General features: G+C 37.6%; 1 protein-coding gene across 4 annotated transcripts in view; it reads left to right on the top strand.

Annotated features, from left to right (window-relative positions):
• The window catches only part of LOC150087936 (CUGBP Elav-like family member 1), a 549389-nt gene that overhangs the window by 385047 nt on the left and 138544 nt on the right, over positions 1 to 25798 (top strand). For all 4 annotated transcript variants that reach the window (XM_090369279.1, XM_090369282.1, XM_090369281.1 and 1 more), the window contains 3 exons: positions 5530 to 5613; positions 12774 to 12909; positions 13798 to 13883. In XM_090369279.1, the coding sequence (XP_090225405.1) occupies positions 5530 to 5613; positions 12774 to 12909; positions 13798 to 13883 (306 nt within the window). The remainder of the gene's footprint in view (positions 1 to 5529; positions 5614 to 12773; positions 12910 to 13797; positions 13884 to 25798) is intronic.

Raw genomic sequence — 25798 nt, forward strand, 5'->3', positions numbered from 1 at the left:
ATGCCATTAGTTGGTCCCAGTGCACAGAATTTAAGAACTGTCTGAGACCACTGTAGTCACCTTTATGAAAACAAAACCTATCCCTTTACCCTTGGAAGTAGTTATGTATATAATTAAATTGCATATTAGTACACTGTGATTGCTGCCACCCAGTGGGTGTTTTTAATGCATGAAGAGTTCAGCTCCTCCTCCCACTCTTTTTCATTTTGTATATTAATGGCCTTCCATTGACCCATAATTCCTATCCATAATTTTGCTCATGATAGCACATTGCATTCCACCTTCCAGTTTGAGAAACCTTTTCCTGCACAAACAGCTTCAACTTCTCGAATATCTACTATCAATTCCTTAAATGCTGATCCAAGTATTTCTTCAATGGGGCAGAGATAACTTAGCCTGTGTTATATCCCACAAAAACAGTATATTTTGCAAAAAGGATTTTTCTGCCCCTATGTTCTAGACAAGATCACATATCTCCATTAGAGATTACCCTGACTTCTAATCTCTCTTGTGCATAATCACGTCACAAATATTGCTTCCTCTACATCCAAAAAACTGGAGTTTCTCTTCCAGTTTCGGTGTTACTATTCTTCCAACAGCTGCTCACTCTGTACAAATCTCAAATCTTCCCTACCATTGAATATTGTTCCCACATCTGGAGTGATACCCCCAAAACCTTTCTCAAGCTTCTGGTCTCCATTTGGTAGAGGGCACATAGGTTAATTAATGAACCATCTCTAACAAGACAGTTGGAACAGAGAGTGGAGGACTTTGTCTCTCCACACTCTGTCCCATAGACATTCTCTGTTGCATGCCTTTCTAGATAATTCCATGACACTATTCTTCAACTGACTTCTATAATTCCCTCTCTCTCTCATCGAAACCAGTATGAATGTGTGCTGCAGCCAGCCAGCATTCTTTTACTGTCCAACTTCGAACTGACAGAAGCAACTTTTCCTCTTTCTCCTTTATTCTTCCAACTTTTATTTTCTGCAACAACCTGCCTTCATATGTATTTCCTTAAAATTATATTCTTTCACCTTCTCAGCCTTCATCTTCTTCTTCTAAGTGGGCAAGCACTGTCATGCTTGCCCACTTAGTATACCTTGTTCAAAAATTTTACTTTTACTTGACGCATTTATAGGCCCCTGTTCTGTTACCTCTACTGTGGTGCTTTCGATTTTTGTTGGATCTCTTCCCATTGAGTTTAAATTATTTTAGCCTTGGAGGAGGAGTGGTAACAAGAAACTACAGTAGCTACATCTGAAGAATATGGAGAAAAAGGGCTATGTTATCCAGTGCATTTTACAGCACTTTCTCCATTGTAACTTTCCTCACGGTGAAGTAATTTTCTTTTGTAATTTTAATATTCATCGCTCAGCCAGTAGAGATGCTGAGGCTTTTGATAATACTAATAACCTTACACAACATGTTCATTTACTTATTACTAAAATACTGGATATAATCTTAATCATACATCTAAAACGTGTGGTATTTTGCTCAACAACTCTTCAAAGTTGTAATGGTTTGCTCTCCAGTGGAGCTGTTGTACTACTGCCATTTGAAGCCTTGTGTCATTTGGCATTGTAACAGTGACATGTCATGAAAAGTCATACAAAAACATAAAATTCAGTAGGGAGCTAAATGATTTTGTGATAACTTAGAGGGAAATGAAAGAGAAATTGTTAAAGTTAAAAGTAAATGAGGCACCTGGGATGGATGGAATCTGTCCAATTGTATTAAGAGATGCAGATAAAGAGGTAAGCATACCATAATTATGAAAGCATCCTTGGAATCAAGGCAGGTCCCCATGGATTGGAAACTTGCAGATTTTCTCCTAAAATCACACAAGGCAGATTGAAGGGCAAAGTGAGCAATTACAAACCTGTAAGTTTGACTTCTGTTCTGGAGAAAATAATGGGTGTTATTGGTTAAAGATGTAATGCAGGACTGTCCAGACAGAAAGTTTTTATCATATTTTTTAGCATTTTCAGGGTCACTGATCCCCCAAATTAAAACCCAGATACTCATGTGGCATATGCCAGATGCAATGTGAGCATCTGTGTTTTTGTCATCTGTTTGCATTTAGCTGGTGAAATGAAAGCTCTACAGAAAGATTGGATGCCTGTTCCTGACATCTTATAAATGCTATGTGGGAAATGCCTAGAAGAAAAAGGGAGACTCTTTCTCATCTGGCATCTCTTAAACACCACACAAAAAATTAATATCTCATAATTCATAGTATATTGAAATGAAATCAGGAAATACTGTATAACCAGTTAAAGTGGGCAGAGAGGTACACAAAAGGATTTGATTTCATTTAAAATTTAAAAAAGTAAGAAAAATTTTAAAATAGTGGCATCTATCAGATGCTATATTAGCAATGGAAGGTTAATAATATTGATTAAAGCATGCCAGTTGTGCGGTACCACATGCAAAATACTAGTAAACAAAAAAGATCTGAAAATAATTTTTCAGCCAGGCAAGATGTTCTCTGCGCAGTTGGGCTGCTAGGACAGCTAATGGGATTTTGTCAACGATGTACAGGAATTCTTCCAGAAGGGATAGTGATAAGGAAATGATTATGCCATTCTATGAAGGCAGTGGTTAGGCCACATTCTGAGTACTGCATGCAGGTCTGGAACACCATTTTTGAAAGGATATGGAATTGTTGGAATGGGTGCAGAGAAGAACAGAAAGATTCATGAGGAGGACAAAGGGTTATTCTTATGAAGAAAGGCGAGTTCTGCAAATTGAGGTATCTGGAACTAGGCTCCTATGATGAAATATGATTGAGGTGTTTAAGGCTTTGAATTGTTTGAGTAAGCTAAATGTTGGAAGCATCCTTTATTCTTGTTGAGACAATACACATGTAGGAGCATAAATTTAAGTTGAAGAAAGATAGATGTGTGGAAATTTGCTTTCAGCCAGCAAGTAGTTGATTGTTGGAATAAATATTCACAGGTGTTGTGGACATGGGTAGATTAAATAAATTTAAAAGTGGCCTGCAGACACTACTTGACAGAGCAAAATCTTTTTTGGTGAAAAGAGGCCTGGAGATAAACATCAAGAAGGCACGGACTCTCTCCTTTGTTGCCTCTGGGAAAGATAAGAAACTCAAGATCGATTCTGGTAGATTTCTCCTTGGTAGTGAGGCCTTACCAATAAAAACAACACAAGATAAGTGAATGTATTTGGGTGTGGAGTTTTCAGCCACTGGTCTTACCAAAGTACATGTGGACATCAAGGTTGAGTTGTGTAAGCTGAAAAAAGCCCCAGCAGTAATTGTTCATCTTTAAAACTTACTTGATCCCTAGGTTTTACCACCGGTTGATCCTAGGAAGAATCACTGCTGGGAGACTCAATTCCCTCGATAAAAAGATTAGGTTCGCAAAAGATATACCCAGTCCATATCTGTATGCAAGTATTCAGGATGGGGGGGGGATTGGTATACCATCGTTTAGGTGGAGAGGCCTCATTTCCGAAGGGAAAAGGACAAAGCTAATCAATTATGCTTTGATGGCACTATGCAGATAAATAATAAACTGGCCATCAGTAAACCCTGGAAAACACTTCTTTACTCATCAGTGGATGGTTGTGCTCTACAGGAGGTCCTCCCTTGTCCTGAGTCAGCATCGCTGGATCGGGGATGGGACCCGGTTCCTGACTGGTTACGAGTTTATCGAGCTAGTCAGTACCCGTAATAATGCTCTACCTACCCTCTCCAAAACATCAAGAGGACGATCTTCGGATTGTAATTGTAGGAGAGGCTGCTTAGCAGTGGAATCTCTGGCTCGTGTTGTGCTCTGCTGTCATAGGTCCCATGATCAGCGGGCAAGACGACATAATACAGTTGTGAATATCATAAATAACAGGCTGACTCAGCGGGGATGGAGAACTCTTGTGGAGCTGAGATTCGCCACCAATGAGGGTGTTAGAAAGCGATCTGGTGTGTTCTCGTGGCAATACCATGTATATTCTAGACGCACAGATCGTTGGTGATGGGCTCGAAGCACCACATCGTTTTAAAAGAAGAAAATATGATATGAACATGGATTTAAAAAGGCAAATTGAAGTACAAGAAGGTAATAAACCAGTTGTATTGACCATAACCCTATCATATCTGGGCTATGGTGCAAAACATCTGCAAATCTCCTTTTGGGTCTAGGTTTAACCAAATCTGACATAAAAGTTATCTCTGTCAAGGTGCTTCACGGAACCTATGGTTGTTGGCAACACCACCAACGTAGGACCTCAATGCTGAGGAGACTGTCTCCTATGGCTACATAGATACATGTTTTAATTAGTTTCTCGCATCCTAAACATGATGATGGGTGCCTCCGTGACCAGGAGCAGCAGTGCATAGCACACGCTTCTTCATTAGACCGTGGTTCGAGCCCATGACCACCAAATATGGAGGATGCAGAAAGGTCAGGGAATAGCCACCACATATCCCCGGAGCAATATGGCCTTAGTTGCTAATGCTCCTAAAAACCAAATAACAACAACCTAAACGTGATAAGATTGTAAAAAAAAAAAAAAACCAACTGGACAATTATTTGAGCAGATGGACAGGTGATGTGCGAAGTGTGTAAGTTTTTTTTTATGAAGCTATACGCTTGCTACATCATTTGCCACTACTGATACTACTTCCCATGTGGCATTTTGCACTAATGATGGCTTGAGCCACGAGCCATCATTGGTCTTTCACAAGAAAGAAATCCTTTTAATGTAGATTTGACTTTTCTCTATAAATATTTTGTGCGATTATGCCTGGATTAGATGTAGATATTCATTTGTTATCATAATCTGCTTTACTTGTTGACTCATGATGAACTTGATGGTTGGCTGTGGTACCACAGAAATTTTTTATATATTTACTACTAGCATATGCTGAAGTGGATTGAAATCCTGGAATTCCAGTTCCGCTTCTGGAGTATATTGGCATTCACCATACTTTTTTAGTTCCCTGGCTGTTTTAGAGATATAATGTCTAAATGTAGATGATTTAATCACTGACCTCAAAATCCAGAACTTGATATGTTGAATCGTGACTGTCCTGGGCAATCACACACAGGGTCCCTTAAGATAAAGTTCATGTGAGATGATGTTCAGATCACAGCATTATAGTGAGAAGGATAGTTGGTACTGTAGATGAACCATTTTGAAATTCATGGCATTAAATCCTGAAATAGAAAGTAATGGGTCCCATATTAATTCTTGATGTGAAGATTGAAAGATGTCTAGATGGAGAATATAATCATTCTCCATCCAGGCACCTCTTGGAATAGTTTACTCATGGCAAATGTGGTTGCAGTGTTCCTATGGTTGAATCGGAATATGTGTTTTCAATGAAACTGCCTTTAACGCAGAGTAATATCTTCTGACATTCAGAGTTTGAATTTTGTAGGACTGCTAATATGCTCTAAACTTGAACTAAACTTGAAAATGAACTTTATTGTGCTTAAGTGATGAATAGAAATATTATTAAATCTTTTAAATCATGAAATCTTTCTTTACATTTTATAGTTATTAACCCATTAATGATCCAGAACCTTGCAGCTTTGGCAGCTGCGGGTAAAAGTAATAACACTTCAGGCATTTCTGCTGCAGGTAAGAAATACTTATTATTTCATTATATATGTTAAGGATTATATTACACAATAAGAATGTGAATTTCATAGTGCTCACAGTTTTTTGTTCATTAAAAAAAAATTAACTATTTCTTAACCAAAAATACAAAAAATGGGTGAGCCGCTTTTAACTTGTGGTATTCTTCTATGCTTAAGTTAAGAGCTAATTCTTTGGTTGCTTATTTAATATATTTATTCTGATTAACTTTAGTTAGTTTGATGTGCAAACACCACCTGAGCCAATGTAGTGCATCACCAGACAAGTGGCATTGGCTTGTACAGAAGTCTTATTTATTTTATTACTTTTTTTTTATGGTAATCTGAGGTCATTGAAGCCTCTAGTACTATGGCTCACCTTCATTCCAGTTTGGACAACACAATGAACCCAGTAATAAGAAACTCCATTATTTTAGAGCAATAAAGATATTGAAAAAATTGGACTACAAAAAAATTTTCCCAAAGCATAACAAAACTATCTAGAGAAGAGAGAGCAACAATCAATAAGATTAAGAAAGACAAATCCATCATAGTGTTGAAGGCAGATAAGGAGCTACATATGGGAAGCGGTAATCCCAGAGTAACGTATCAACTCTGTGGTACCACACTGACAAGGTATAAGTTATGTTCGTGTCAGACAGCACCTGAGATTTCTCCCATCTCCGCAAATATAAGGAGCTGTAGTAACACCTCCGATTACTCTGCCAAATCAGGGATTTACTAGATGATGCTTCATTTTATATCCCACTATCAAAAGATCTGCTCACCATTGAAAATAAAATAAAGCAGAAACTCAAGGAATGGATAGATAACAAGGAAATGGATGAAGATTTTCACAAAAAAATCTCAACCCAAATAAGTTGGAGCTGCAACATATATTTACAAACATTAAAGTACATAAATAGGAATTTCCAGCCAGACCCATCATTGACAGTAGATTCCATCCAGGTAAAAAGATTTCCAAGTAACTTAATAGGCTTCTGTGAACAGTTATCCCAAAGAATCATTTTGCAATTATCAACACAAAAATGCTTAAACAAAAATTAGAAAAGGTTCAGATATAACTTGAACACATCCTTTTTTCTTTTGATGTAGAGTCTGTGTACACTGCTGTCCTGCTGGAAGAGGAAAAAAGCATGCATCAAGGAACCCTAAGACCACCAACTATACATAGGATTTCCAGGGCCATTATGCATAAATGACATTATAGATCTTTCAGTAGATGAATCCTACTTACAGTTGGAAGATTCTTCCCATAGACAAAAATTGGGACTCAGCATGGGAAATACCTTGTCCCAACTATTAGTAGAGATGCTCATAGCCAACCTTGGGTCTAAATTATTGGAACAAACAACTTTAAAGCCCAAATAAATTGTAGGTTTCTTAACACCTCCAAACCTTCTTCAGTAGCTTCAACAGTATTCACAGTTACAATCAACTTCAAAATGGAAATAGAGAACAACATGAAACTCCATTTCTTGACTCTTCCCTTGGAAAGAAAACCACACGGTTTAAATAGATTCATATACAGAAAACCACACTTTTTAAAAAACATTCATATACAGAAAACCACACTTTTTAAAAACCATTCATATACAGAAAACCACACTTTTTAAAAAAACATTCATATACAGAAACCCAACAGACACTGTAAACTTCAGTTCCACCTGCCCACATTAACCAAGTTAGGGCCCTGAAGATCTGCCAAGGCCAAACTTCTAAGAAAAAAAAAAAAATAATAAATAAATAGATTCCATCTAGAATTTAGCCGTCAAGAACAATTACTTTTTAATTAATAAAGCCGTAGTAGAAACCACCAGGAGATTCAAAAATAACCAAAATAAATCCACCATGGAACATATACATGGGAAAATCATAAAAAGAAAAAAAACTTTTCAAAAGAACACAGGAGCCTTCATTGGATGTTCATTTTGGTAGAGTGGAAAAATCAGATCCAGTCTCTCTCTCTCTCTCTCTCTCTCTCTCTCTCTCTCTCTCTCTCTCTCTCTCTCTCCTCTCTCCCTCTCTCTCCCTCTCCCCCCCCTTCAGTTTATTTAAAGAAAATATCAAGCCAAAACATCAACAGGAGCCCAGAACACACAGAATAAAGCCACTTCTCTAGAACTAATAATAGAACAGCAAGTTTCTGGTTATAGATGTAACATTAAGTTTCCCTCTAAGCAGTGTGGTCACACAGTGGTTTTGAAAATGCCATGCTGTACACTCTGGAATGCAGTTGAATATGGATGCACCCAGGTCCCAGCCTGTTAGTGACTCCTTATAATGGTTTTGCATATTTCTGTTACTGGGATACAAATTATGCTTTTTATCTGTTAGGAACCATATGTGCAAAAAAACTTGGAACAATGTTAGCACAATTCAGAAAAATTATTTTTAAAGGCAAGTGGACCTCCTAATCCTCAGATAAGAGATGGCATTGTCTTACTGTCATTAAAGGATGTATGGAAGGCATATAAGGATTATTTTCCTATTGTTCACTCTGCAGTTTATAAAATGCAATGTCAATAAAATCAATGTCAGCATGGATAAACGTTGTGAGTTAACCGACTTGGAAAGAGGGATGCTAGTGAGTGCCCGATGCATGGGTTCACTCTATCGCAGAGGTGGTACAGAAATTGCACTATCCCTATTCAACAGTATCAAGAATGTATCGGGAATACCCCATTTCCAGAATAACATCTCATCATCTACTGCGCTGTAGGCAGAGAAAGGTGGTGGATGAACGTGGCTGTCAGCATCTGTCTCGTGTTGTTTCAGCCACCTGGGGAGCAACAGTGGTGCAGATCACTGCTGACTTCAATGAGGGAGGCCCCAGAAATGTATCCACCAAGACCATCAGGTGATCATTAGCCATGCATCTCTGAATGGTCCAGGTTACTTGTCCATCCTTGCAGATCATCTGCATCCCTTCACAGTCATCATGCACCCACAGGGCAAAGGACTCCCAGCAGGACAATGCGCCTCCCAACAGAGCCATGCTGACTGGAACATGGTTCAAGAGCCTTCCGCAGGTTTTTTACATTGTGGAATGACCTCACCATTCATCGGACATGAACCCTGTGGAGCATCTTTGGGATGCTGGAGAAAGGTCAGTTCGAGCTTTGGATTCTCCACCCACGAATGCGAAGGAATTGTGGATAGCAGTGCAGCAAGCATGAATGGAAATACCTGTGGAATGCTTTCATGAACTAGTGGACTCAATGCCTCGTCATGTGATTGCCCTGTTCCATGCAAAAGGTCAGCCTACCTGTTATTAGGTAGGTATTCTGTGATTCCTGTCCACTCAGTGTACAGCATCAGCCAAAAAAAAAAAAAAATCTTCTCATTTCATCCATTCACTCAAAGTTTGTCCCGTTCTGCCTTGAATTTATTTAAGCTGTCAATTTCCACAAACACAGATTGAAGTTTGTTCCAGCAATCAACTATGTGCTGGCTAAAGGCAAATATCTGCACGTCTATTCTATAGCTGTCTTTCCTCAATTTGAGTTTATGCTCTCTCTATTTGTTAATCTGATAAGTGGAAGAATCCCATCAGCATTGATTTAAGACAGCAGCTTTGAAAAATCTGTAACACATCTGAGAATAACTATATTATAGTTGTTATTGGACATTATACCCTCCTCAAGTATTTTTCATTTGTGTGGTCATCTACAAAAAAAATGAATGTAATCTTTGAAGGAACCCAGAGCAATCTACAGCTTCCAGTCAACGTATTGTGCATATATACCTACATTGTATGCTTAAAGAATGCTATGTGCATGGTGAAAAAAATGTAATCCTTCTTGTAATCCTTTAAATTCACTGAATATTAGGGGTGTTGTCCTAGCTTTGTCTTCTATAGTGTAGATGTCAATACTTTGTGGTTTAAGATGCTTAAAGAACATTCTCAGGCAAGCTTTGCAATATGAAACTAAGAGTCAATCTAAAACAACCCAAAATAACCACTGACAAATGGTCACTATGCGTAGAGTCTGTAGTTAGTCCATGGTAAGGTTTATTCAATTCATTTTCTAAAAAACCTGTTTCCCCACAAAATATATGAGTTCATTACGTGTGGTGTGACATTCATCATCATCAGCCATTTTCAATCCACTGCAGGATGAAGGCCTCTCCAGCAACTTTCCAGTTCCTTCTGTTTTGAGCACTGGCCATCCATTTACTACTCAAAAACTCATGAATTTCATCTATCCATCTCCGCCTTTGTCTTCCAGGTTTTCTTCTAGCTCCTCTTGGGTACCATTCTGTTATTTTCTTAGTCCATCTGTCATCATGTCTTCTAGCTATGTGTCCTGCCCAAGACCATTTTAGTTCTTTAGTTTTGATAAGAATGTCCTTTACTTGAGTTTGCTGCCTAATCCATGTGTTTCTCTTCTTATCTAACAGTCTGATTCCCAATATAATTCGTTCCATTCTTCGCTGTGTAGTTCTTAGCTTCTCTTCCATTCTTTTGGTGAGTGCCCAAGTTTCACTTCCATAAGTCATAGTGGGGAGTATACATTGATTCATTATTTTACGTTTCAGACAAACTGGGATATTGCTCTTCAGTATGTGACTATATTTCCTGAATGCTATCCATCCAAAATTTATTCTTCTCTTGACTTCCAGCCATTTATCATTATTACAGCTAATAACTTGTCCCAGATAAGTATATGACTCCACCTTTTCAATTACTGCTCCTTCAATCATTATTTCCCTTTCCGTGGCATACTTGTTCATCATTACTTTTGTTTTAGCCATATTCATCTTTAGTCCAAAATCCTTACTAACTGTGCATAACTGATTAAGATTTTCCTCTAATTCTTTGGGTAATTCTTTGGGATCATGTCTTATGACCACAATGTCATCTGCAAATCGTAAATGGTTTAGGTACTCTCCGTTCACATTGACTCCTTTCTGCGACCAGTCTAATCTTCTGAAAGCTTCCTCAAGGGCAGCAGTAAACAGCTTCGGAGATATTGTGTCTCCTTGTCGAACTCCTTTCTCGATTTTAAATCTGCTACTGTCTTTGTCTAGTCTAATAAAGGATGTAGCACTCTCATATATTTTCTTCAAAATCATAATATATGGGGTATCTATGCCTTGTCTTTCCAGTGCCCGAAACATTGCCTTATGCTGTATGGAGTCAAATGCCTTTTCAGCAGCAGCTTTCATTACCTTTACCTTTCCTTTATTTTTGCAATCAACTGTTATATCCCAAGAAAGAAATATTCCTTATTTCGTGGCCCAAGTAAATCACCCTTTCCCTCGATTCTCAATCCTGTTGAGCTGAAAATATTATCATAGCCACTCCTTTCAATGCTTCTTTCTGTTAACATTCAGCAATTTTCTGATTTATTGAAATATTAATGCTACTTACCACAAGATAGCCAGTACATCATTGATTTGTGGGAAAGACAATAGAAGGGAAAACATTCTGTTTTTAATTCAGATAGATTTTTCCAATTGTTTAAACTAGACCTGGCAAATAATACAAAGGCTTTTCAGTGAATAATGATCATAATTTTTTTTCACAACATACCTTTATTAATTATCCATATTTTGATGGTCCATATCAAAGTAGAAATCCATTTCATTTCATTGGATGAAATGCACTTACTCCAACATTTCTGCCATTCTTCAAAACATGGTGGAAGCCATTTTTTGACATGCATTTGAGAATAACCTCTGATGCCTTTACAACTTCCTCTGACGACTGGAAACATTTTCCTCGCAGCTCCTTTGGTCTTTAACTTTGGAAATAAAAAATAAAAAATCATAGGAATGCAAAGTCATTGATGTAGGGTGGACGAGGAACACATTTGACATTAATGCTGGCCGAATACTTGAAGATAATACGAGCAGTGTCAGGTCTTGCACTGTCTTTATGCACTCACTTGTGTGCATTTGGGGTCATTTGTGACAAATGTGATCCTGCATGTGCATTACAGTTCTATAGTAAGGTCCCGTAACAATTGTGTGATGTAGCACAACGTGGTGGTAAACCATTCCTTGAATGTCAAAAAAAGAGATGACTATAACCTTTCCTGCAGAAGCCACAACTTTTGCTTTGACAACCGATGACATAGACTTCCAAACAGAGCTTTGTTTCTTGTTCTCTGGGTCGAAATGGTGAAGCCATGTCTCATTTGTCATTATCACCTTGTGCAAAACCTCACCATCTTCAGTAACCATCCATTGCAGCTCCTGACAAAGCTTCAGACGAACTTACTATTGCTCAGGTGTGAGTAATCTTGGAATCCAGTATGCACAAATGCGCATCATATACAAGTGGTCGTGGAGAATACCATGCACGATTCCTATTGATATTCTCAACATGCCTGGCAGTTGCCTTACTGTTATACAATTATCTTCTCTCACAATTAGAGGTAGTGTTTATGGTTTCTGTGGTGACAGCAGTGGTTGGAACTCCAGGACCATCAATTTTTGTGATGAAATGTTTAACATTTCATACACTTCAGCTGATATTTCAAGAAATTTAAACAGAAACAAAATCTGAGAACAGTATTCTGTTCCTCACATGTCACGTCCATTGTTACGTAGGCGAAACTGAACAGGTATAAACTTGACCGACCACTAAGGTCACACAGTGTGCATGTGTCAGTTGTGCAGTTGCTATGTGATGCAGCTTGATTTGGTCTTAAATTCCACAGCTCATCTAGAAATAGCAAGCAGTACTGTTCTTAATGAAAAATTATGATTATTCTTTATTAAACAGCCCTTGTACAAAAGAATTTTCTTCAAACAATTTGCAAAAAAGTAATACTAACAGATACATATTGCTGAATCAGAAAAAAAGTCCATATTCTTTCTGTAACCATTAGGAAGTTTCCTACACAGAAATTTTATATGCATGATATTGTGTTTCTATTTTGAACTGTTCCAGATAAGTCTAGGGATTATGATTTAGAAAATACTTGGGTCTTTTTTTGTACACAGCACTTTCTAAAACTGTTTGCTGTTGGGTTACTCCAGTTATCAGGATCTTTAATAAGATTAAAGGTATATTTGAAAATAAGAGGGAAGAAAAATAATAATTTAGAGTGCAAAACATCACAATTTTTTCTTTATATTTATATTTGTATATTGTGTCTATATTCAAGAATAACAGAATTATATTTTCAGGTAACATATCAGGAAATACATCAAGTACCAGTTCTCCTTTGAGTGGAGTAGGGTCTGTCAGTCCAGTGTCCAGTATAGCCCTAGGAATGAATAGTAATTCCATGACTAGCATAGGAGCTTTATCAGGAGTTGCTGGGTAAGTGTTGTAACAAAATTGCCTTAACATTTAATGTTGGACATTTTCATAAGTGAAATTGATTCCAAACAAACTGTGAGACACATGAGCTGTTTTTCACTTCAAATAAGTTAGCCATTTGCCTAATCTTCATTTAAAACCATATTATTCAGCTGCAATGTTCCATCTTTAATTAATAGTTTGCCATTGCAGAATTAAGTAATCAAAGCAGAGTGTAAGTTTATATGTACTAAAACTGTTAATATTTGATATTGACACAAATTATGTAGACTTCAGAGGCACAAGTAATTGGCAGCAGTCTTTTACTTTGACAAAACCAGATGCCACATATATACACAAACAGATCTCACCTACCTTACTTATTAACTATAATAAGGATTATTATAGTTAAGGGGGGGGGGGCAGACCAACTCACTAATAGGTATTTATACATTGGATTTCATGATTATGTAACCAAGGCATTCCTTGTTGCCTGATACTGTACTGCAAAGTGCTTTCTCTCTAAACACTACCTCAGTATAGAGAAGCATTTGCTCTAAGAAAATGACAGTTTACTTTTTGAGAACTGACAGAGAACTTGAAAATATAAAACCTTGACTTCCATGAACTGCTTTCATCTGATGAAGGAGGTGAAAAATTTTCTTGAGTTTTAAAAGGTATGAAACTGTATATTTGTGTAAATATATATCTAATAAATTCTAAATATGATATTAGTGATTAATTTGTTTCCTAACCCTGGTCATATGCCTTTAATTCAAATTTAAGATTTTATACTCTGTGTACTTTACATCAAGTAGTAAATTTTAGACAATTTTTTACTACTTCAAAGGTCAACTTACAAGTTTGAATATACATTTATTAATTTTATTTTATTCCCCCTTCCTCCAGGTTGGGCAGTATGACAGGTTTAACTGCAAATGGTCCAAATCTGGATTCCCTTACTCAGGCATATTCAGGTGTCCACCAGTATTCAGGTATGTATAAAACTGATTTTTTTTTTTTTTTTTTTGGTTAAAGAAGCATAATCTTTTCTACAGTGTGTCCTACTTCCTTTAGTATAAAAAACAGAGTTAATTACTTGCTAAACTTAATAATAAATACTAATTTATCAAATATTTAGAATGATAAATCTCAGTATATTAAAATATAAAGGGTGTATGTGGTGTTATCAGCTAAAAATTAACAATTCACTCTATCAATTTTATACCACATGAATGATTTTGCTTAAAACTACAACAGTATAATGCTATAGCTACCTATTAGCATGGCTTCCTGTTATTAAACAGCCTGAGCAAATAAAAGGCTAAAGAGAGAGAATGAAAATATTTAAAATATGGAAAATAGAGAACAAAAGAATGGGATTGAAAGCCAATGCTCATAAAGCACAACTGTGAAGAGTCTTGCACAAGGTGGTGTAACTGCAGCTGGTAAAAGCCTGCATCAACCCTCACTTCAAGTAGAGAAAAAAAAATGAAAGATAATAACCAAAGAACAGGGAGCACAGTAACTTCTTCAACATGGTTGCACTGGTCACTCTGAGTCCCAAACTGCCATATTTCAGACTTAACCTGCTTTGGGAGAAAATGAACTAGCCATGGATTCCCCTATACAACCAAAGAAGATTGGCAGAACAACCTGCTCCAATATGGAAGACACCTTGTAAAACCTGAAACAACTGAGGAGAAAAAAAGGAAATAATAATTGTAAAAATAAATGAAATTATATGGAATAGAAAGCCAAAATTCACTTAAGTAAGGTAAAACGAAAGTAAAGGGATATACCTGTCTTTTGGTGGAGCACGGATTTAGAGAAGAAGAAGAGGAAACAATTGAAGAATGTAAGAAGGCAACCTCGTCATTATAGATGAGTTCATGACATGGAAAGGTCTAATGTTTATTATAAAAGCTTAAGAAAGAGTTATATTAGAGATATACAATGATGTAGATGATATTATTAATAATATTGAATTTGCTGATCAGATTGTAAACAATGTTAGTGTAGCTGATATAATTTTCAAAGTATGAAAAGTTATCAAATTATTTCTGAAATCACCATTAAAAAATATTTTACAAAAATATGTGAAATTTATGTATGATTAAAAAAAAGAGGTGGAATAGTTTCCCTAATTTGTTAGAGAGATTCATAGCTTTGAAACATGTATTTTAATGCAATGGTTGATATTAAACAATCTCTGGATATATCTGAACATAAGTTTAATGTTGTTTTCACCATCATAGCATCATTGTGACCAATTAAGATGGAAATTGAAAGGCTTTTTTTCTTTTCCTTTTTTTATGAAAACCCCAAACACGAGAGGTATTCCAACCTATAGTACTTGGTACCGTGCTACGGTTGGAGGTTGAGAAGACGAAAGAAGATATTTGTTGCATTAGACTTGAACTTCTGTAGACTAATTTTCAGGAAATACGTATGAAGGAATGTTGTTCCAGAAAACAGCAGTTGAATGAATAAACGAGGAAGATGAAAAGTTGGTTCTGTGAGTTTGAATTTGAACAGTAAATGGATGTTGGCTGGTGGTGGCATGTGTTTGTACTGTTTTGAAAGAGAGAGAGAGAGAGAGCGGGAATTATAGAAGCCAATTCAGAAGAACAGTGCCCATGGAAGTATCTGTAGAAAAGGCATGCAGCAGAAACAGTACGTCTATGAGACAGTGTGTGAAGAGACTGTTAGAGATGAGTCATTAATTAACCTAACTGCCCTCTTCTGAATGGAATCTAGAAGCCAGATTTTGGGGACACTGCCCCAGATGTGGGAACAGTATTCCATGGTAGGGCGGATTTGCGATTTGTACAGAGTGAACAGCCGTTTGGAAGAAAAGTAAAGCTGAGGGCAAAAGAAAAAAACCAAGTTTTTTAGATGCAGAGGAAGCAATATTTGTAATGTGCCAAGAGAGATTGGAAGTCAGGGTAATTCCCAAAACAGATATATCAACTTGCCTAGGAATCAGAGTGTCACCAAAGAAAAGCATAGGAGCAGAAGAATACGTCTTGCGAGATATGAGACAAGACTGAGTTTTAGAAGGACTGAGATCAACTAAGTTGTCTTTGCCCCACTGGAGAATTACCTGGAGATTTGCATTTAAGGGATTGGTAGCTGATATTCGAGAAATTGAAGCTGATTGAGCAGGGCAAGGTTTCTCAAAATGGAAAGTGGAATACAATGTGATATCATTAGCAAAACTATGGATAGGATTTCCAGTTGATGGAAGAAGGTCATTAATATACAAGAGGAAAAGAGTGGGGGAAAGAACTGAATCTTGGGGAACACCGGCATTAGTGGAGAAGTTAGAAGACAGAGAGCCATCTACCATCAATCTCAGTGAGCGATCAGAGAGAAAAACAGGATAACCAATTAGAAAAAACAGTTGGCAAACAATAAGATGGAAGCTTGTTTAGAAGTCCTTTATGCCAAACATGATCGAAAGCCTTTGAGAACGCAAGAGCATCTTCTTGTGTTTCACCGAACTTTTCCATTGAATTAGTCCATAAATGGGTAACATAAGCCAGAATATCACCAGTAGATCGACACTGACGGAATTCATACTGGCGATCGTTGATCAGACTAAAAGTTTCCATGTAGTTTAAGAGTTGCCGTTAATTGATTTCTCCATTACTTTAGAAAGAGTATAAATAATTGCAATGTAACGATAATTAGAGGGGAGGGATTTGTCACCCTTTTTAGGAACTGGCTGGATATGAGTAAATTTCCAAGCAGAAGGAAAAACATCTTTGGAATAAGAAAGTGAAAAAAAGGCGGCAAAGACCAGTAGTAAGTTCAGGAGCACAGGTTTTGAGAACAAGTGGAGAAATACCATCAGTAATTGTAGCTTTCTTAGCATCAAGATTTGTCAAAATCCTTCTGACATCCTTTTCATAGAAGACCACAGGAGGCATTGAATGGAGCATGTTGGGAATGGTGAGAGCTGTTTTAAGATCATTAATACTAGCGTTGGAAGAAAAATGGGATGCTAGCAGGTCAGCTTTATCCTTGGCCGAAGTGACAACAGAACCATTTGGTTTTGACAGAAGTGGGAGCAGAGATGGGCATAAGTTGCGGCCAATGTATTTGGCAAGAGACAGAATGCTCAGCTACCATTAGGGCAAGAAGCAAGTTTTCTGCTCTTAGCCTGTTCAAAATCTAGTTTGGGCTGATTAATAACTGCTTTACAATTGTTGTGAGCTTTGGTGTAGGCAGAAAGAATTGGAAACAAGCCAATTATAATAGGCAACATTCTTCTCCTGAACAGCCTTAGCACATTTATTGGAAAACCAAGGTTTAGATAAAGGACGAGATTTTAAAGTGGAGTGTGGGATAAAGGATTTAATTTCTTCTTTACCAAGGAAAAGAAGAAAAGAAATTTCGCAGGTCATCCCATTTTGCATTCTTGTAATGCCAAACAACACAAGGTTGAGAATAGCCATGAGATAAAGGCTCCATTGGCGAGGAGACCATCATCGAGTTGTGATCTAAGGTGCCTAAAGAACCATGCACTTCAGCTGTGTACTTTAGAAGGGTTGTTTGTGAGAAAAAGATCAAGTGTGTTGGCTGTATGGTTAGGATTGTACAGTATTCTTGTAGGTAAATGAACAATCTGTACAAGTCAATAGTAATTGCCAAAGCCTCAGAATCTCGACCAGCTGGGTCAGTGTGGCTAGAAAATGGAAGCCAGCTGGAGTTGCGAACATTAAAATCACCAAGGAAAATTACCTCACCATTAGGAAAGTTGGACTGGAGAAAGTCAAGTTGCAAAGAGAGGAAGTCAAAGGGCTCCAAGTTATTAGCGGAGTTGGGAGAACGGTAGAGACAACAGATGAATTTGACAGAATGAGATAGAGATTTTAAGCCAGAGAAGATCGAAAAGAGGAGTTTCCAAATTACCAAATCTCTGGCAGGGAATATCGGAACAGACATATGTGCAAGTACCACCTTTGAGGCGAAAGGAATCATATAGCGAATAATTTGGGCAACTGAGATGAGCAGTAGTTGAATCAACTAATAACTGAGAATCTCTCAGAAAAATTACATGGGGTTTGGCAGACTGCAAGTGGAAATGGACATTGTTGAGATTAGAATTGAGACCATTATATTTGTGAAATTAACTAGGAAGTGTTTATGAGGTTTAGATCTTTTCACAGATAAGCTTACTCTATTAGTTTGACAATTCATGGTGTAGTCAATAGTAAGAAAAAGTGGGGGGGACAACATACTGTATGAAGTAATGAAATTTTTGGATATGGCATACACATGGTAAGAATATACCCAGACAATGCCCCCCCCCCCCGCATACACACTACTCGGACTCCCTCCAGTCACTGTCTGGCAGAGTAGAGGTAGCAAGATTATACACTAGCTGATCTAGAAGCCTCTTAAAGAGTTACCAGTAGGTTTGGTCTGGTGTACTAACTAGAGGCCGGCCTGTGAACACCCTTTTTAGAGCTGTACCCTCGAAATGTAAGGTAGATTGGATATCGCCATGATGCCCATCATAACCTCAAAAGTCATCAGTCATACTGCATGATAGAAGAGATGGGGAAGGGTTGACCTGAACTGAGCTCTGGAGACTAAACATGGATTCCTCCACTTTAAGCCTTATGTAATACTAAACTGGATTTCCAGAAAGTATATTGAATGGCCAAATGCTACACGTGGAGCACTCTCCTCTATGGATGTCAAATCTGGGTCATGCTTCTGGCGGAAATCAGGAAACTGGAAGCCTTTGAGATGTGGACGCTCAGAAGAATGCTCGAAATTCCATGGACAGATCAAGTCACCAGTGAGCGGGTCCTTAAGTGGCTAACCACAAGAACACTACTAACTTCAATTGCAAACAGAAAGACTGCCTACCTCAGGCATATTATAAGAGGCCCACAATATGATCTGCAGAGACTATTACTGCAAGGGAAGATTAAAGGCAAAAGGAAGATAAAGAAAAAAAGTGGCTTGATAACATCAACAAATGGATGGGGGATTTTACGATACAAGAACTATTTCACAAAGCATAAGACAGAGTTGGCTGGAAAATGTTGGTCTCCAATGTTCAAATTGAACACAGAACCTTAAGAAGTAATGCTTCGTGATTAATTGAATGCTGCAATAGAAAATGCAATTTGTACCGACAGTGTAGAATGTTGTTCAGCATATGACATTAAGAATATGATCAAACAAATGAAAGTCTTTAAGGCAACCAGTAATTATACAGAAAATTTAATCCTTCTATTTGCTGCATTCAAAGGGGGATCGAAGGGTGACACGAGTAATTACAGACCAGTTAGTTTAACTTCTGTTCCGGGTAAAATAATGGAGTCACTGGTTAAAGATGCATTGCAGGATCATCTAGACAAGACTGCAGCAATAATTCAGACACAGCATGGGTTTGTTAAGGGAAAGTCTTGTCTGACAAATTTGATAGGATATTATGATGTGGTTACAAAAGAACTAGATGCAAAAAATAATTTTGATATCATATATTTGAATTTCAGGAAAGCTTTTGACACTGTTACGCATGAAAGAAATTGAAGCAGAATGGTATTAAGGGTAAGTTGCTACAATGGATAAAAGGATGGTTGAGTGGGAGAAGACAGAGGGTGGTAATCAATGTGTGCTGCTCTTCGTGGACTATTGTTATTAGTGGAGTCCCACAGGGTTCAGTGTTGGGTCCTCTGTTGTTTTGTATATTTATCAATGATATTGATGAAGGTATATCAGGCTTAGTCTCGAAGTTTGCAGATGATACAAAGGTTGGCAGTGTCGTTAATGACAGTAATGGCAGTGTGCAACTGCAACAGGATCTAGATAATTTTGGCAGATGGGCTGAGAAGTGGCAACTGAAGTTTAACCTTGACAAATGCAAAGTTATTGCATATGGGTAGAAGTAACCCCAGAGAAACATACCAACTGTGTGGTACTACACTTAACGTGGTAGAAAATGAAAAAGACCTGGGACTAATTGTACAGTCAGATATGAAGTTTTCTGAGCAATGCAGACAGGCTACCAGGGCTGGTCATGGGGTTTTGTCAATGATATATAGGAATTTTGCTAGCAGGGAAGAGGAGCTGATTGTCCCTCTGTATAAGGCAATGGTCAGGCCATGCCTTGAGTACAGTAAACCCCCGCTATTCGCGGGGGTTATGTTCCTGAGAAATGCCGCGAATACTGAGTTATGGCTCCCATAGTAATAAAGGGGTTCCGTTCCAAAGTATGAATATATAAGAAAAACTAGTCTAAAATTTTGTCTATGTATGTATTATACGTACCTTCATAATATGACTATGTACATAGACAGTACATAGTGAAATGCAAGCATATGACATAGAAATGAAAATAAGAAACAATTTAATATTAAATGTAATATTTATTAGAAATTTCAAACAAATCTTTCAATCCAGCACTTTTGCTTTAGCTAAAAAACTTATTCTGCCAGTTCTATCACCAGTTTCGCTAAAGTGTTGATAAAGGAGTTTTGCCTTTTCACAAATGATGAAAAGGGGAATTTTATTTGGAGTTCGGTCTTCTATCCACAGATTTAAAGCCTTTTCCTTTTTTTCTAATTTAACATCACGAGTTACAGAGCAAATTTTTGAAGCAATTAGTGCGTTTTCATGGACACTACGGCGGATTTTTTCTTCCGATTTTTTGATTGATCGTACCATTAACTCTGATTTTATATTGTTTTTCCACTGAGGAGACACTTTCACCATTAGAAATTTTGTTTAATAACTCAATTTTATTCGCCAATGTCATCACCTTCTTTGATATTTTCACATTTCCCTTGTTATTCGTAGCCATATTTTTGTACGTGTTAGAAAGAACTTGTCCAAATAAAGTCACTTTCTTCCGTTAACACACTCGAAAAAGTCTGTTTTACACTGCAAAATGGTTGATTTATCACTTTTGTAAGCATATCAATTAATAAATTGATAAATTTATTCAATTTATAAGCATATAAATTAAAAGCAAACGACGAAACCTTCCATGGCAAGCACATAACACATACTGAACAAGGATTAGCAAGAAACATACAAACTCGCGATTTTGTCACCCCTCTCCCCCCCACCCACTGAGCACTGTTTTGACTGGGAAAGATAATTTTAGCCATGCCCATGTTTTTTTATGGCGGAAAATGTTCACGGAGCTTTAAAATTTGAATTTTTTAGGTTTAATTTTATATTAAATCAGCGACCGCGAATAGCGGGGGTTTACTGTACTTCGTACAGGTATGGAGACCTCGTTTTAGGAAGGCTGTAGATTTGCTTGAGCGTGTATAGAGAAGGGCAACAAGATTGGTGAGGGGAATGAAGGGATCCTCTTACCAGGAGAGGCTTAAGTCCTGTAAATTGCGGCGGCTGGATTCTAGGCACCTGCGAGGTGATCTGATTGAGGTGTATAAGGCCTTGAATGGGTTGAGCACGCTGAATTCTAATGGGATTCTTCCACTTGTTCAGATTACGAACCTAAGGGGGTATAAATTCAAATTGAGGAAAGACAGCTGTAGAATAGATATGCGGAAATTTGCCTTTAGCCAGCAGGTGGTTAATTGCTGGAACAAACTTCCATCTGTCGTTGTGGAAGTTGATAGGTTAAATAAATTTAAGGAGGAACTAGACAGGCATTTGGAGGGAATGGCGTGTTTTTTTTTTTTGGCTGATGCTGCATAAGCACATGCCACTACTACTACTGCATTGTCAACAATCCCACGAACTTCAAATGAAGCAGAGAGCCTTTTTTCCAGCAGGCCTGTTTGTCACTAAAATTCAGACTGCCTTAAGAGATAGATCATTTGTGCTTTTAAAGAACTAACTTCAAATTGATGAAAGAATAAATTGTTTGCAATATTTCAATTTCTTCGTGTATTATTTTTTTTTATGTTACACATTGTTTTCTATGTATTTTTTGAATAAAAAAGCATTATTTCCATTGTTTCTGTTTTTCTCCAATTTTAGTTTCAAATAGAATCTTGGAAAATTCCCAGGATCCTGAAATTTGTATTAGTTCCATCCTGGAATCCCAGGAATGAATAATCTGAAATGATAAACCCTAGTTATGAGACAAAGTTGTGATGCTTTTTCTAAGCAACTCTGACATTCACTTTGTTATTTTGTCTTTTCTAAGACAAAATCTTCTCGGAACTTGTTCTTCATTGCCAAAATTTTCTTACCCTTTATGTTTCTTTTCTGAATTGGAAATGTTACCAAATAAGTTCTTTAAATAATCATTCTTCCTCTAAACACAACTGTATTGTTTTGATTCCTTTCGGTAAATTCAAAACTAAGAAAAATTACATTCACTGATTAAGACCACGCTGCTCACACTCGAACCATAGAGGAAAATGTAGAAGGAATGCCTTATATACTTCTGAAAGTTTCTCCACTGAAAACTGGAGAAGAAATTTTGATTAAAGTGTTCAATTGGAATGCTAAACGTCAATCAGATTTCCAAAATGAGGCAGTCTGACCAGTGCACCTCATTTAAATGCAATCGTCATTCAAATTCAGTTGACATTCAACTAAAAGTATAATTAATTTTATAGCCATAATATTCACAAATAGAAACTTTGTTTGTTCTAGTCAGTTTTAGAGGGAAAAAAGGCAAGAAATGGTTTAAAATAGAATACAGTAAGGCCTCGATTTAACGGACAAAAAATTTCTGTCCTAAAATAAAAATTTAGAACCTATATCTGATAGCGGTGAACATCTGTCTGATGTGCAATGCTATCAAACAGATGTGCTGAAAATTCCTTCTAATGAAATAATGGTTGTTTTACTGCTAAATAATTCACCTGCTCACACTAATGCTGTGAGCACTAGTGTGAAATTTACTGTTAAGAGGCGAATCATAAACGTTTTTTCGCAACTGGCTAGGCCGGTTAAGAATATTTGAATCGAATTGCAATTGGGAGATAACAGACTCCAAATTACATGCATGAGTAGAATCTTTTGCTTGTCATTGGCCATTCTCGTTAAGTTGCAGAAGTCCTCGTTGGTCATCAAGTTTTCGCTTTTCTTTGCAATTGCACCGAGTTGGTTGAGCATGGCAAGCTATAAATCTTCATTCATCTCGCTGTTTGGATGATTGTAAAAGTTTCAAAAGGAGTTTTCTTCTTGCAGTCGCATTACAAGGCTATGCAGGTCATCAGAACTGCATGTTTCATCAGGATCACCATTTTAATTGTCTTGACACATCTTGCATATTTCAGTCGTTTTGCGAGTGTCTAAATCCAATCCATACAATTTACGCCGTTCTAGTATGAGCTCTCCATTGTCATCGTAGATCTTGACATATTTAATCTCTGTTTCCTCATTGCAAAATGGAATGTGCAGCATTACCATCTCGCGCTTGTACTCTTTGAGATCCTGAGCCAAGTCAGTTTCGATTGCGTATTATGCGTTAATATTGTCATTTCTTGCAGATCTCGTTAGTGCTGCATTGTAATTTGTGGCAAAGTATGACAGAGTAACATGATCCAACATGATAGTATGATTGTAACAATACAAATACTTGTATTATTGCAATCATACTATTCAACAAATGGGCTACAATCAAATGGGTAATTAGGCTATTGGCCTAACCTCTTCCAAATGATTCGTTAGAGTAAGCAGTGGTGCATGTGCATAAAACATTACATGGTTCATACTAAATATTTCAGACTGAAGTATGACGCTAATGTCACCAACATTGATTCAGTAGAGTAAGTAGCAGGCGTGAGCATAAAATATCTCCAAATAGGCCTACAAGGCTGGGACAATTCATATTGAACAATTAGACTTTACACCAGCCGGTATTCAAATAAACAAATTTCAATCCTGCAGCTAAACACTTTATTTACAATAAAATAAAATACAAGCGTATGAAATGAAATAAAATAAAATATATAGTAGTCTAAAACTGATGTGATTTAATTTACAATAAAATAAAAATATATATATAAAATAAAATATGATGATAAAAGTGATAAAAACAGTTAATAAAATACCGTAACAACTGTAGCTTTCGGAGACAGCGGTCTCCTTTCTCAACAGCATATTTCTGCTGTGTGGCACATCCTTAAATAGCAGATCCACGGCACTCGTCACATGGTTCCTCGGGAATATGGCTGGAATTTCCCATTTATGCACTGGAACCAGAAATGGCTCGGGAGCACGCTAGCTGAAACCGTTCATCTCGCCCAAGAACAACGGTTTCAAAGAGGGGATGTAAGCGTACACCCTTGTCTCTATTACTGGAATTGCTAGCTTCCCCAATACGTAAACTCTCAAGCCATTTATGGTCCCAGAACCCCTGTGCATGATCCGTGATGACAGCATCCTCTGGGGAGATTTGGTGTTGCTTCTCCCAGAAGTGTTCTGCCACGGCAGACTTCCCATAGTTTGCGGACTTTATTGCATTCATATGCTCCCCCAGACGGTCTTTCAGTCGTCGCCCCATCTCACCTACATAACACACCCCACAATCCGGCCATTTAATTTCGTATACCACCCCACTGTTGGCTTCTTTCGTTATGGGGTCTTTGACACAAGATATCACTATGTACAACCTCCGTCCCGGGAGTTGCACACAGCGTATCTGGCACCCCCGAATTATTCGTGCAATGTGGTCTGAAAGGCCCACATAGTAGGGAATGTATGCAGTGCTCACGGGGGTGAAGGGCTCAGTATGGGTGGACTCCACTCCTCTAATAATTCTGTCCAACGCCCTCTGGGGGTAGCCGCATTTCTTGAGGTCTGCCATGACATGAATAATTTCGTTATCTCTGTCCTCGGAGGTGCTACAGTGGGACTACACCCTATCTACTAAAGCCTTGGCAACACTACCCTTGTGTTGGCTGGCTTATGCCGAGGTATAATGAGTATATTGACCTCGGCACGTGGGCTTTCTAAACACCTTGGTCTTGAGCCTACAACCATCCCTAATAACCAACACGTCAAGGAATGTTAGGGTTCCCTCTGCTTCCACGTCTGAAGTAAATTTAATAAAAGGGGAGAAGCTATTAAGTACATCATGTATCTGATCCTCCCTCCCCTTTTGTATAATGGTGAATGTGTCATCAACAAATCTTTTCCATTTATGCATGGAAAATTCCAAACCCTCAAAAATTCTAATTCCAACTCTTCCATAGCTAAGTTAGCCACTATGGCACTAATGGGGGAACCCATGGCTGTGCCATGGACCTGCTTATACATGACATCTTGGAAAACCATGGTGGTACTGGATAAACCATCCCTAATAACCATCCCTAACAACCACCCCCAGGTCATTTTCTTTGGATAAACAAAACTCCACCCTCACAAATATCATTAACACTAAGAGGAGACCTAGTACTTAACATAACATCCTTTTCTAATGCCATTCTAACATATTTGACTCCGAATTTAATAGGGATACAAGTGAACAATGATGTAACATCGAAAGAAATCATAATTTCATCTTCTCGTATAGTCTGTCCTTTTATAAAATCCACAAACTCTTTCCAACTTTGATAACAAAGTTGGAAAGTCCTACTATGGGTGCGATCAACCTTGATAGAGCATACGTGGGACTATTTACAAATGATACAATTGGCCTGAGTGGTGTAGCCACTTTATGTATCTTGGGGAGCCCATAGAATCTGGGTAAGCGGCATCCAGCAGCATGTAATGACCAATATACCTCCTTGGATATCCATCCTGACTTGTGCCAACGCTGTATAAGGTGAATTACTTATACACTTGTCGCTCCAAACTAGCCAACGGATTTCTATGGACGACTTCATACATAGTGGTATCTTGCAATAATTCCAAAGCTTTATTAAAATATTGCTCTTTGTCTAAAATAACTGTAGCTCTACCCTTCTCCGCAGATAAGACTATGATTTCGTCATCTTGTTTAAGTTCC

The sequence above is a fragment of the Mastigoproctus giganteus genome, chromosome 3 (assembly GCF_048544385.1).
Source record: "Mastigoproctus giganteus isolate SK-2022 chromosome 3, ASM4854438v1, whole genome shotgun sequence".
NCBI classification, from domain to species: Eukaryota; Metazoa; Arthropoda; class Arachnida; order Uropygi; family Thelyphonidae; genus Mastigoproctus; species Mastigoproctus giganteus.